This window comes from Episyrphus balteatus, chromosome 1 (assembly GCF_945859705.1).
Source record: "Episyrphus balteatus chromosome 1, idEpiBalt1.1, whole genome shotgun sequence".
Taxonomy (NCBI): Eukaryota; Metazoa; Arthropoda; class Insecta; order Diptera; family Syrphidae; genus Episyrphus; species Episyrphus balteatus.
In genome coordinates, this window is record NC_079134.1 from 39,344,372 (window position 1) to 39,359,569 (window position 15,198).

At 28.7% G+C, this 15,198-nt stretch overlaps 1 protein-coding gene across 1 annotated transcript; it reads left to right on the plus strand.

The window, feature by feature from the left end:
* The first annotated feature begins 1,878 nt into the window (after positions 1-1,878).
* LOC129912876 (protein dimmed) lies at positions 1,879-3,035 on the plus strand. Its single transcript, XM_055991250.1, has 2 exons — positions 1,879-2,349; positions 2,406-3,035. Exons 1-2 carry the CDS (start codon positions 1,933-1,935, stop codon positions 2,751-2,753), a joined length of 765 nt encoding a protein of 254 aa, XP_055847225.1. The 5' UTR covers positions 1,879-1,932; the 3' UTR covers positions 2,754-3,035.
* Positions 3,036-15,198: the final 12,163 nt, after the last annotated feature.

Here is a 15,198-nt window from a genome sequence, read left to right on the forward strand (position 1 = left end):
AAAAAATTAAGTAGTTATTTGCACATTTTGTCAAAACACGTGGGAAGGTTATACACCATGTGTTTTGGCAAAATATTTTCAGATATTAACTAGAAAGTAGTTATCAAAGTATAAAGTTGAACTACATTACTCAGGTCTATTTTTGCTTAGTAAGTATATAAATATCTTTGATTTGAATAAATAAAAATAAGTTCAAAAGTTACTTTGGGGACGTACTTTCGTGCTTTCATAATTTCTATTCATTAAACACAAATAATAAAAATAGTTTATGAACCTCTAAAGTGCTCCAGAGAGGCACTTTCAACGAATCTTCGTTTGTTAAATTTCGATAAGCAATTAAAATGCTAAGATGCCACAGATGAACATACATTCATACATTCCAGTCAAACACATAACCCTCCTTTTGGCTTTGCCAGGTTAAGAACAAATAAGCAGATTTTTTTTTTTTTCAAATATTTGCTGCATCTGAATTTGGAAAAGCATAGCTTTGAAAAGTTGATTTTTTGGGTTGGGATTAAAATTTTGTATGTTTTAATTTTTAAAAATAAGTTTCCGAAATTCTGAATACCAGAATTCTGTATTTTTAAATTCTGGAAATCCAAAATTTTCTATTCCAAAATAATCTAAATGGAAAAAAAAAATTGTTTTGATAATGAAATGACAAAACAATTTTTTGAAAACCTTAAAATTAACAGAATTTTAAAAAGCAGAATTATAGATTTATTTTTAAGTTCAGAATTTTAAATTTTCCAAATGTTAGATATTCAGAAATGACAGATTCTGAATTTACAGAATTTTGTTATACAAAATAATAAAAAAAAAGTATCAATTTAAAGTATATCGACATCAATTTAAAGTAAATGTTTTCAAAACAACATGCCGTTTTAAAAATATATTCTTAAATAATATTTATTTCCAAATGAAACGAGGTATTTTTTATGAAAATCAGTTCAAAATTGGCTTAGAAAAAGAAATTTCAACCAAGATACCGAACGTTTAGGCACCGAACAAAAATGTTATTTTGGCACGTAATACGATAACTTGGGTGCCAGGATTTGATAACGGTTTTTTGTAGAGGAGTTCAATACAATTATTTTTTACTATATATATTTTAAAATATTAAAAAACAACGGCAACACTTACAGTTATAGGTGATACCATTTCCAAAGTTGAAAATAGGCGAAAAAAAATTTAAAAAACTCATTAGGTAATTACTATTTTTGTACAGACTGTGTTTTATACATTTTTGAAAAGGTATAATTATCTTCTATCAGAAACTTTAAAAAAATCAATAATTGGTAAAAATTTGATGAAGTGTAATGGAAGGAATTAATTCCCCCTTTCGTGACCTTTTTTAGTAAAAAAAGTAAAATTTATAATGGAAGTAATACAGAATTTTCAAGTTAGAATTTTGACCCGCTCTAGAAATTACCTTTTTTTGATTTAAAAAAAATAACCATTTCAGTGTCTGGGATACTGCTTCAAAGCAAAGTTACATACATCAGTTTTTTATACTTTTGCTCAAATTTTAATTCTTATCAATTTTGATAGACTATAGATTTTACTCAATTTCATATCGAATTGGCATTTTAATTGCACACAATCTAAGGGTGATTTGTGTTTTTAACCCTTTAACGTTGAATTTATTGGCAACGTTCTTATTTTTCTATCCCTTCTTTGTAGTGCAATTCCTTAGCTTAGTCTTAAACATATCTAAAGCACTAAAACAACAATTATTGTTTTTTTTTTTTTTGAATAAAAATAACCTAACTGAATTCTTCTCTTTAATCCTACAGATTTAAAATGGATAAATAAAATCTCTAAATGAAAAAATAAATCAACTTATATATATCTCTCAACCCACTTCTGTACTTGAAACCCATATAAAATTTTAATATCCTAAATATTAAATAAAATACCAACAAAAATAAAATGGACACGAAACGAATTAGTGAACTTCTCGCCGTTCAGGATTTCACTATACAAACATTGGATTTTTCCGAAAATACAATACAATCGGAACAGGAGAGAATCTCTCGTCCCGTCAGACGTGCAAGTCGACGAACTTCACAAGCCAACAATACCCCAAATAGCATTAACCCCATCATAAGCAGCAGCAACTATGATCCCGAAATGACCGATTCCAGTTGTCAGAGTGACGACACTAGCGGCGGTGGGGGTAGTAGCAATGGTGGCAGTGTTAGACCATCTAGCAGGGGTCGTAATTCCAACTCTGCCCAAAATCGACGACGGAAGGGGGCACTCAATGCAAAGGAGAGAAATTTGAGGCGCTTGGAGTCAAATGAGAGGGAAAGAATGAGGATGCACAGTTTGAATGATGCGTTCCAGGTAAGAAATTTAAATTCATTGATTTATTTGTTCAGAGTCTTAACTGTCTTTAATAGTCCTTGCGCGAAGTAATTCCCCATGTGAAAAAGGAACGACGTCTATCCAAGATTGAAACACTCACATTGGCTAAGAACTACATTACCGCACTTACCGATGTAATCCTTTTGATGCGTGGCGAAGAGATACCCACCGGCAGCGATGGGGGTGATCTAACTGCAGAGCACTTCGATTGCAGCATCCTGGCAGACAATCCCAGCATCATACAGACCCAACAACAGCAACAGCAGCAACAACAACCGCCGATGACTGTCATCAACAACATTAACATTATGGCTGACAGCACAGCAGCAGTATTCAATGAGACAAATGGCAATTATGGTCAGCCATTCCGGGAGTTTATATAAATCCGCGAAAAGACCTATAGTCCTCGAGGGTCAACAAATTGGGGGAAACCGCCTACAAAACAGACATAATAACAAACCCACACCACAAAATAGTTACCTGAGAGCAACACAGTGTAGGTATAAACAAAAAACCTTTAATGCACACAGGATACATAGTTTGAGTTGTGCTGGTGTAAGTCTTAAGAATTATAATCATTACTGTTATTATTATTATAAGGATAAGAGTGACGATGACGATGATGATCCTTTTCAATGGCATCGAGAGTGAATAAGTTTGTATAAGGGTAGTAGTTAGTTGATTAAACAAAAGCTAAGTGGATGGCTTCAAAGAGTTAAATAAAAAAAAAAAACAAAAATAAGACAATTTTAAATCTTAAGAACAATTTAAAACCATAAGAAAAACAAAAAAAAAACCTTTGTGATTTAATGGTATACTTAGAGTAAAATACGTATAGGTGGCTCTTTTTATGGACATAAACATTTTTAAGTTATTTAATAGAAAATTTTTAAAAAATATACGAGTACCATAAAATTCTATCTCGTTGAAATTATAAATTTTAAGTTTCATTTTTAGGAATTTGTTGATTCTTTCTCCCAAGAAAATTTTCTAGAAAAAATTGCAAAAAAGAACACATAAATGTGGATAATAAAGCCTGTCGGGTAATATGGCCCACAGTACAGAAATGAAATTAAAAAAAAATAAATTGCTGATATGAGTCACTGTTGTTAATGGGACAAGTGGTATCGATTTCTTCAAAAAAGGCGTTGATAAATACACACTTTCCAAACATTGATTTATTGATATTGATTATTTTTTTTTTATTTCTTAAAAATGGCATGGTAATTTTTTTTTTTAATTTTTATAAAATCAAATTGCATTACAAAAATATTGAATTAAAGGCATTGAATTCAAAACCTTTTTGAAGTGTTTTTTATTTTTTTTTTTAATTTAAAAACAATTTTTTAATTTTTTTTTTTAATATTAAGGTATTAAATTAAATTTAATAATTTTTTTTATTATAGCCTAAATAGTTTTAATATTATTTTAAATCACCATTAGCTAGACCTTATGACCCGCACCTACTGAAATTACCTATGCAAAATCGTGTCTATGAATGGCGTGGATGAAGGCTTACATCTGCAAATGTATCTTGAAATTTTTCAAATGTTAGTCGAGTTTCCAACCTATCTGGGCCCTATTTCACCAACTTACAAATTTGTAATTACAAGTGATTTTCACAATATTTGTGAAAAAATCGATAAATTTTGTTTCACCAGTTTCTTGTGATCACAAAATTGTACTTGTAATCTACAATTTTAAATTTGTGAAAAAATCCATTTTCTGTTTCACCGAAACTTGTATTTTACAAGTAACAAATTTGTGAGCTTTCAAGTTTCTTGTGGGTTTCTGTTTCACCAAACAAAAAAAAATTACAAGTTTCTCTTTATTTGTGAAAATTTTCTACAAGTCTCAAGACGTATGTCATTTTTGATACAAATTTGTAAAAAACATGTTTCAGGTGGTAAAAGTGTTTAAAATGGCCCTACGCCGAAGGCCATTATTGTTATTTTTAGAAAAGCTATGTTATTATTATTCAGGGTTGTAAATATACATTTAAAATTAAAAAACAATCACTTATTGCAACTGAAAAAAATTGCATTAAAAAAAAAATTTTACTGCAACTGAAAAATATTTTTTTAATACAATTTTTTTTTTTGCAATAAAAATACAATAACATTTTTTTTAATGCAAAATTTTTTTATTTGCAATTAATATTTTTTTTAGGCAAATATTTTGCAGTTGCAATAAATATTTTCCTTAATGCAATTTTTTTTATTTGTAACAAAGATTTTTTAAATTTGTAATGGAATACAAAAGCATTAAAAATTGGAATAGCATTTGAAAAATTTAAATGAAAACATCACAAAATATCTATTTACAAATTTTTCCTAATCACTATAACCTGCCTCTTAAATGTGTAAAAATTCATTCTCTTTTGATCAAAGAAGCTTTAATAGTGTTTTTATTTATCAGATTTGTAATTCTTCATTCCTTATATTATTTTATTAATTTTCCTCACTATTTAGAATTATGTTTAGCATTTAAAAAAATTTCTTATTTGGTGAAACTCCAATGATATGACAGTATTAGTTATTTGACAATTTTCCGTTAAAAATAGCGTTGCCACATAGGAGCTCCAGTTTTAAAAGTGCCAATCCTATGTTTTCATGTTTATATCAACTTATTTTTCATTCTTAACCAATTTTAACCTCTGTCGTTATAAGTTAAGTAACTCAACGGTCACCAAAAGACTATAACGAGCTTTACAAGTTTGTGAAATATACTTGTTGTTTACAAGAAAAAAATATAATTGGTGAAACGGTAATTCTACAAACTTGTGGTTTTCAAAAGTTAGTTGTAATTTTTTTTTTCAATAATCACAAATTTGTGAATTACTTACCTATTTGTACTTTGTGAAACAGAATTTCATCGTACAAATTTGTACTTGTGATCTACAAGTTACAAATTTGTACTTGTAACTTGTAGTTGGTGAAATAGGGCTCTGGTGAAATGTGCAGTAAGGGACTTTCTCCGAACGTGTTCTCAAATTTCCGTATTTTCACCTAAACGATTCTAGATTTGATCGAAAAATTCTTTGTTCTACCTCACCGATCCATGATTTTAACAAGATAAATCGTGATTTTTTCGGAGTAATTAATGATTAAAGTAAGCTCACCTTGTTAATTTAATTAACATTATTGTAACTGAAGCAGATCGCAATTTGATCGTGATTTTACCATGGTGACTAGTGATTTTACTAAAAAAAAATCGCAATTAAACGAGACAGGTTATGTATTTTATAATAAGAGATTAGGCGTTTCAGCAGTTTCTATTGAAGGTAACATGTGTAGTTTTGCCTTTAAAAAACCGATTTCATTCAACTCAAAAACCCGATTTCATTTTTAAAAATTTAAACTTGATGAATGATGAGTGGAATTACGGACGGCCTTTGTTTTATTTACTCCTCACAACTGGTCTGCACGAGGTGAATGTTTTAATTTCGGTAAAACTAATTTTATCAACTTATATACCATTAAAATTACATTTTTTTTTCATTTACAATTCATTGACTTGAAGACTTCAATACAAAATTCATACCATTATTCTCAACAGTTAAAAAACCATACACTGAAAAAAAAAATATTTTAGATATCCACCGTAGCGTAATAAGTTTTGCGATGAACTGTTACATCGCGTACATCGAGTACTGTCGTACTGACAAAAAATTTATGAGAGTATCAGTGTACTGAAGAAGAGTAAATCAACTTAGCCGTTCAGACTCGGTCTCCTCCGTTCCTTCCTGCGAAGTACAAAAGTCAGAATAACTATTTTGAAAAAAAAAAAAAACAAAGAATATTTCTCGATTAGACGAGAATAATCTGTAACAAAATTATGTCTTGAAACAAAAGATGCACTAATTTCAATTTTTATTTCTGCTTTTTGTCCACTTTTTTCACTCAGAAATTAGCACTTCTAATACAAATAAAATGCACGACTGGGGTTGCACGTTATTGCTCTTGCAGTTCAAAGCACTTTTATGTTAGTCTACTTGTAGATTTTAAAAGCTGGATCTAAATTTAAAAAAAAATTGATATTGGGGAAGAGCCGACATTTAGGGCAAAATTTTGTTAAATGAAAAAAAAATTTTTTTTTTTATTTGACTTTTTTGAGAAAAAATAAAAATGCATTTTTATTGCCACTGCTTTAAATATTACGTATACAAAGTTTAATCAAAATCGTTAGAGCCGTTTTCGATAAATTCGTAATATCGTATTTTTTTGTATGGGAGGTATACGTTCTAAATGAGATATAAAAAAACAAAAAAAAACCAACTTTCAGAATTCCATAAAAATCATCTGTACCAAATTTGAAGAAACTCCATCCACCCGTTTAGGCTGTGGAAATGTGTACAGATGGACGCACATCCGCACAGACGCACGGATGGAATTGCGGGACCCACTTTTTCGGAATTCTCCATCATCGTAATGTTGGTTTTGATAAAACCTCAATTTTTTTTTCGACACGAAACCAATACTTGCCCTATAGAGCAAGTAAAAAGCATAATACCACCCATATGACTAATTTTGAGCATCATGAGATTCATCTTCTTTTATATTTAACCTTAACTGAATATTCTTGTCAAATCGAGAAATGTTCTTTTGTAAAAATAGTTATTCCAATGATTGTATTGAATAACGTGAAGCATTAACATCTCCATTCCATTCAATTTAAACTTACCATTTTAATAATCATTTTTTATCAAAAAACAAAACAGAGTTTTATGGTATTTCTAATAGTTCCTATGACCAGAACTGAAAGAAATTGCAGCCACCAGCTTTCCAATACAAAAAGAATTATCAAAATTGGTTCACTCAGTCCAAAGTTATGAGGTAACAAACACAAAAAAAAAATACAGACGAATTGAATACCTCCTCCTTTTTGAAAGTCGGTAAAAAAAAATTTCCTATCTTTAATGGAAACTTTATACATAATGGAGATTTACCAAACTCCCATGGTGGTATTGATTGAAGAAAGTGACAATCGGAAGAGGCAATATCTGAATATAACGGATGGAGTGCATCCGTTGTAAACACCCCAGAGGCTGTACGCCGGCGGCGCCGCTTAATATGATTATTAAGCCAAGAGGTGTTAGGCCAAATTTTTCTTGCGTTTGACTACAATATTGCTTCCGGTTTCACGTTTTTGTTCCTACTTTTTCGGCTTTCCACACCGTCAAAACTTTAGATGTTCGCAAGTGATTAAATAAATATCGAAAACTTACTTCTTGTATACTAAATTTTTTTAAATTCACTTCAGTATGCATTTGGGCTCTATTTGGATTTGTTAAGCTTTTAAACAAACATATTCCATCACTAAGGCCTTAGTTGATCAATTTTTATCATACATAATGTTCCATATTAAATTGATTAATAAAATATCGTATTAATAAAAAAAAAACACGTATACGCCACAGTGAACATTCGTTTTAATTTTTTGTTCTTGTTTGTATTTTAGGTTCTATTAATCGGATGGTCAAATTTAGAAGAAATGATAGAGTACTTTTCTAAAATAGCAAATTTTTAAACCGCCTCAAAAATCCAAACTACAATTGCGTGTTGGAACTATTTTCGAGAAAATTAAACTTTCCCAACTTAGTTATAACACAAGTGTTCAAAGTTTGGTAATACGCTTTTTATTATTGGGTAATGAAAGTCCAAAGGCTGATCAATTAATGAGAAAATAATTTTTTAGGATATCAATGTTTTAAGTCTTTCCTTACACATGCAAAATTTTGAAGGAACACCCTTGAAATACCCTTTATTTGAAATGTAAATACTAAAAAAAAATTATCATCTCTTTGGAAATTTCCGTAAATCCGGTGTTTTCACTTCTTTTTCTTATACATACATGTAGAGCATGATGGTATCCATCCAATAACTCCTTCCTCATCCATTTACCACGTTCATAGTGAGAACAACTAAATGAAATCCTCTTAAGAAAATGTATTGATGATTATGTTGGTAATCAACAACAAATGCTGATGGTAATGGTGTTGCTGGCGCTAGTTCTACACACATCTCTCATTTGACAAAAAAGTATGATGAAAACAAGCAACAGGACTCTACCAACTAACCCAAGAGTATAGATACTCTGTACTCCATTCCATTACAAACAGGATAAACTCAGCTGTGCACTTTATTGAATCTAGTGTCACTCAGCAAAACCCAACCAACAGGTCGGCTGGCCGGCCGGCAAGCGCATGGTAGATGGCGCGTCATTTTGTAATGAATTTTATGAAGAGAATGAGACACGAGCTGTATGTGTGTATAAAAATCCTGACGGGTGGTAATTTGTGGGGCGCCAAATGACATTATTTCTTTCGGCCAAGCGATAATTAGATAAAAATACATGAGAACAATTTTACTTTTAATACACACCAAAATCAATCAATTGTTGAAATTGTGTGTTGTTCGTATAATTGAAATTATTGGCGCGTTCTTAAGAGTTTGATTATGAAAGTTTATGGGTATAATACTTTTATGTATATGTGTTCTCATAATTGTGTATAGGAAATATAAAACTCAAGGATGACAATAAATTAATAATAGTCTAATATTAGACAGACATTTTTGGAAGCAAAGTGAAAGCAAAAGGTTAGTGTCACAACTTAAAAAACACGATTTTTCAGGAGAAGTGCCTAAAGAAAATTATTAAACCAAATTTACATATAAAACAGATGAATTTGATAACTACACTATAGTCACACTCGTACCATTTAGAACGACTGTAGAACTTAAATATCTTTCTCAACGTGCAATATTCTTAAAAAATTTGATGAATTCTATTCCAAGGTAGACTAGAATTGCATATTTGATTACCAAATCGTTTGATCAAAAGAAAAACTTATAAGGTACAAAATTTTTTAAATTTTTTTAAAGAAATAGTCATATTTCCTCTCATTCTGACAATAAAAATAAAATGATAAACTGGGTCACACGTATTTGCTCTTGGAATTCAAAATGCTAACAACAACATCAAATATAGTATAAAGGGGTCGAACTACGGCATACGTTCGTTAAAGTATTGACGCCTTATGTCTCTATCATTTTCTTCTGATTAAATAGAGAGGGAGCAATAGTCAAAACGTTAACGAACGTTTGTCGTCGTTCGACCCCAGGTTTATAAATAAAAGAATGTGTTTTTTTGAGTTCTATTGATCGCATTAGCAAGATTGATGTTTGTAGGCTTAAAGTTTCTATATTTAGAATATGAAATATTACGAATTTAGGCTATACATACGATTTGGAAAGCTAACTTTTTTGAACCCCTTGAAAACAACATAAAGCCAGAACTTGAAAAAATCGTTCAAAAAAAAATTTGGAGTGGACCACGCTAACCATTTATGGTATGGAAATAGATTTTGACCGATTCTTAGACTTACCCAATGTACCCACAAAATTTCATAAAAATCGTTCCAAAAATATATAAAAAAAAATTTTGGTTGGACCACCCTAAATATTTAGTGGTATAAAAATAGATAGACTTACCCGATATACCTACAAATTTCATAAAAATCATTTCAATAAAATATAGAAATTTTTTTTGATTGGACCACCCTAACGATTTAATGATATGAAAATTCATGTTGGTCGAATGGCCGATTCTCAGACTTCCCGACATACACAAAAAATTTCGAAAAAATCGTTCCAAGAAGATATAAAAAAAATTTGGCTGGACAACCCTAACAATTTGAGGTATGAAAAATAGATGTTGACCGATTCTCAGACTTACCCGATATGTGTACAAAATTTCATAAAAATCAGTCTAGCCGTTTCGAAGGAGTTTGATAACAAACACTGCGACATGAGATTTTTATATATTAGAAATATAAAAATAAATTTAAAAAAAAACACCTACTCGTAAATTTCGTTCTTCAAATGAAATCGTGAAAAAAACATGATGTTTAATTTCTTTTAGGTACAAAGTTGCATTTTTAGAATTTTTTTTTTTTTTTTTAATCGTTAGAACCGTTTTTTTTTAACTAATTTTGCATAAATATTAAATAAATTTTTTGAAAAAAATGTTTTAAAATAAAGTTAGTATGCCATTTAGTAAAACCTATTAATCAACACCTAAAAATTTCAAGAAAATTCAATGTCTCGTTTTCGAAATTTGATTTTTCAAAAAAAAAAATTTAATTTTTTTAAAAATCCAAAAATTTATTTTTTCAAAATTTAATTTTTGATTTATATAAAAATTATAAAAGAGCTTTTTTTAAAAAAATTTCGTTGAAATTGAGCAAATCGATTGGGAGTAAATTAAATACCGTTAATAACGACTTTTGAAAAAAACTTTTTCCATGAAAAGATAGACCTTGTCTAAGAACTAATACTAGAATTTTTTAACGAAATCTTAGGAGCTATTTTTGAGAAAATAAAACTTTTCCAAAATTGGTATATGACAGGTACCGTTGTTTTTGGCCTAAAAAAATTAATTCAAACAAACCCCTCTGTACAGAATCCAAAAACTGCTACACACCAAGTTTAAAGTTGATAGGCCCATCCTGTGGCTGTAGCAAAAAAAAAACTCACGGCAATTATACTTTTTCTAACCGGAATTAGATATATTTTATTGTTCCATTTCTCGTTTGTTTTTGTATTTTTTTTTTTTTTTTCTTAAATCCTCTTTAAAATTCCATTTCATTTTTATGTCAACTTACCTACTCGTTCAACTAAGAAAAAGTTATTTAAAAAATTAAAAACAAAACTGCAAAAGAAACTTAGCCTTGCTCATTTATTTTAGCTCATTTATTTTAGCTTGAGATAGTTTAAAAATTTTGTATTTAATATTTCTTGAAGTATACGCCGCAGTGAACATTCGTTTTTGTTTTTTTAAATTTTGCTGAGGGTATTAGATACAAATGTAAGTTCTTTTAATTTATTTATCAAATTTGAGCTCTTCAAAGTAAGGAAATGAAAGAGAGTCGGAGACAAAACAGAACCCTGGGGCACACCTGCATTTGTGTGATTTGCTTCTTTTAATGTTTATTTATCTAAAAACAATTTTTTTTTATTTTGATTTAGGGATCACAGTAAATTTTATAACTCAGGTTATCATATAATTTATCAAAATGTCCAGTAAGAGAGCCACTCCATATCTAGTAAAAATGTAAATAATATTATATTTGTTCATTCATGTGTGTCTAATAAAATATCACATAATAAAATTATTTAAGCTAAGAAATAGGCCTTAATCCCAAAATGTGAAAAAAAAAATATTATTTTAACTAAGATGTTACATAGTACAAAAAATTAAATATTATTTAAGACATATAAAAGAATTTATTATTATTATTTTTATTAGTTTTAAATTAAAAATTGTTTTTTTTTTTATTGATATGGCTTTAAACGGGATCGGGTCAAAATTCTGGCTTCAAAATTCTGCTTTTCAAAATTCTGCTTTTTCAGCGAAAATTCTGTTTTTCAAAATTCTGCTTTTTTTCTATTCTGTTTTTCAAAATTCTGCTTTTTAAAATTCTGCTTTTCAAAATTCTGCCAGCATTATATTTGAACAAAAAAATTCTGCTAATTCTGTTTTTTTTTTTATAGCATATGCGCTGGCTAAAGAAAAATACACCTCATTAATGTAATTCAACATTGGTACTTTCCTAAATTTTTTTATTTAAGTGTAGCAAATATTTTTTGAAATGCATATACTGACTTTCTTTCAAATAAAATATGTATACTAATTGGAACCGATGTTGTACATTCCTTTTCTTATTCAAAATTTGAATATTCATCTTTATTTGATAAATTAATAAATTTTTAGTTATTTTCGGAAATGTTTAATATTAAAAACCTTTTCTTAATATTTTCAAATTTATTCATTTATAAAACAAAAATTAATTCTCATTTAAAAAATGACAAATTATGTAGGTAAGTGATCAAATAAGCAGAATTTTGACCCCAACCCCTTTAAACTCCTTAAAACTTCCAGTAAAACAAATAAAACATTTTATTTTTATATTAAAAAATGTGTTTCTAAAAAAATATTCGTCAATCAGGGTGAAATTCATTGTCTTCACTACAGTCAAAATTTTCCTCAAGCACACATTTATTTGAGGAGATTTTTATGAACGCATGCATAAGTATTTGCTTAAGAACTTCCTCAGTAAGTATTTTGATCAAAATCTTTGGTTTTCTTCGCAAGCTTCGAGAAGTTCAAGTTTACCAGGACTACTTTGAATTCCACCCCGCCCACAATATCTTTTTCTTGTTATAATTTTTTTATTTTTAATGTGATTTAATATTTAAACCAAGTTATTTATTTACTAGTTAATTTCTCTGTGTTTTATTTTTTTTTTTTTTCAAATAATTTTTAAAAATGTTGTTCATAAACTTTAAAATTTAGCAAAAATCATTGCTTACTTAAATGTGAGGTAATAAACTAACTAAATGTAAATCAAAACAAAAACAATTCTAAGCAATCAGTATATGATAAATGCTTACTACTTTAATCAATAAATTAAGCAGAACTTAAGAAAGTGTAATCAAATTTAAGAATATTTTATCAAAAGATTAATTAAAACAATCTCTAAAAAAAACTACCAAAGAATACAAAAAAAAACATAGCCAAAAAAGAATGTATGACAAACAATGAAATGATAAGAAACGAAAATCAATTATGTATTAAATATTATAAAAAAATATTTGATGTTGGAAATTTATTTAAAATTAATAAAAAAAAAAAAAAAATAAATGTTTTAATTTATTTGTATTTAATTTTTTGTAAGTTAAATATACCAAGAAATAAATTAATATCAAATTAATTAACAAACCAAATACAAATAAAAAATAGTTATAATAATATTCTTAACTTATAAGATAAAAAAAAACTATAAAATACATCGATTGTTCAAACAAAAAGTATAATTCAAAACTAAATGTAAACTAACAAAATAAAAATTAAATCAATTATGTAAGAGATAACAAAAAAATATGTAATTTATACTATTATACATATACTGTCATTAATTTTAATTGCTGTAAATAAAAAATTAGTTGAAAATAATAAGCTGTTCTTTAATTCCAATCGAACCGAAAAATGTGTGGGTAAGAATCAACTTTTTTTGATTGGTATAGGAAAGAAAATACACGACTGGTTTGCACGTACTTTTCTTATTACGGTCTAGTCGTTTACGAGAATTCCAAATATGTATTAAAAAAATTGTTATACATATTTCAAGAATAAGGCTTTATTTGAAACATAATACACAATTATCTTCTATTTAAGTTATATGGCAATAGGTACCCCTTGTCTAAAAAAACGGAGAATGAGATATCAAAAAGAAAGGGTTTCTAGGATTTCGGGTCGCTGAATCAATGCAATTGAAATATTTGTTTTTCCTTCTTCATTACGAATCAGATATCTTCAGGTAAAAGTCCCGAAACAAGAAAAACAGAAAACTATCAAAATTAGCATACTCATTGAATAAGAAGTACAGGAAGGGGTGTTTATCCAAATAAGTGAAGTCGCTTTTTATTAGTGTGATTTGTACAGATGCTCATGTATTGGTAAAGGGTCGGAGTGCAGATATATTGTTCACTCAAGGGGCGCCAACGGAAATGTAACTAGTCTCGTGAGAGACTTTCGTATAAGTGCTATTTTTTATCATAATTATATACGAATTTTAAACTGTTTCTTTTCTCAACTAAAAACAGACTGAAAATTGTTTTAAAATCATCAAGATTAGCTGAAACATTGGCGGTCAATGATTGTATCGCCTTGTCATCACCAATAAGAGTAAGTTCGCCCATGGAAAACGAGCTCGAAATTTGACAGATTATATAAAATGTTTGACAGTTTATATAAAATTTATTTTTTTTTTATTTTTTTGTGGCTTCACTCGCCAACTCTATAGGTGTGATATACACCCCTTCCTGTACTTCTTATAGCCCAGTCGGGATGTACAAAAAATTAAGCTGAAATGGAAATAATTAGATCGTGCAATTTTTTTTCATAGGATGATAGAGGGGATCACTGAGAGCTTAAAATGAATTTTTCAAATCGGTTCATTAATGCCTGAGATATGACCAATTGTTTATAATAAGAGCTTAAAAGAGAGAGTGAGTTATAAACAATTGGTCATATCTCAGGCATTAATGAACCGATTTGAAAAATTCAAAGACTAGCTTGTCTTGCTAGACATCAATTATAATATTTATTAATTTTGTTTAAAACGACACTTACCGATTTTGAGATAGTTGCTTTTGTTTATAAAATTTCATGAATTTGCAAAAACTAACATTGCAGCTAGATTTATCATCTTCAAAAACATATAAAAACACTCCCATATTGCGTTGATCTTAAAATTTATAATCAAAGCGGGTATAAAGTTTAAGCTGATTAGGGGTATAGTTTTTTCAAATTAACTCGAAAAATATAGGTCATATAGAAAAATTTATTAAGACAAAAGTTATAGAAAATAAAATTTTCTACAAGTTTTACATATATAATTTTTGTCAAAAATCAAAAATGGCCGAGTTATTCACCTAAACGTGTTTTACCTTTAATCCAAGATGGCGGCTTAAGCACAAGGTCGATTTTCCCGAAAAACTGGTTTTAAGCTCTCAGTGATCCCCTCTATCATCCTATGAAAAAAAATTGCACGATCTAATTTTTTCCATTTGAAATGTTTAATTCTACTGGGCTATTATTCAATGAGCATACTTGCACAGTAATAGTTTGTGTATTATGCTTTTTTTTGCGTGTTTCGACTGTTCTAATATTCGTTGGAATTTGAACACGGAAACGAAAATTGAATCCGTAAGAATTCGGATTGTAGATCTGGGAGTCTATTCTGGTACTGTCTCCTGTGAATAA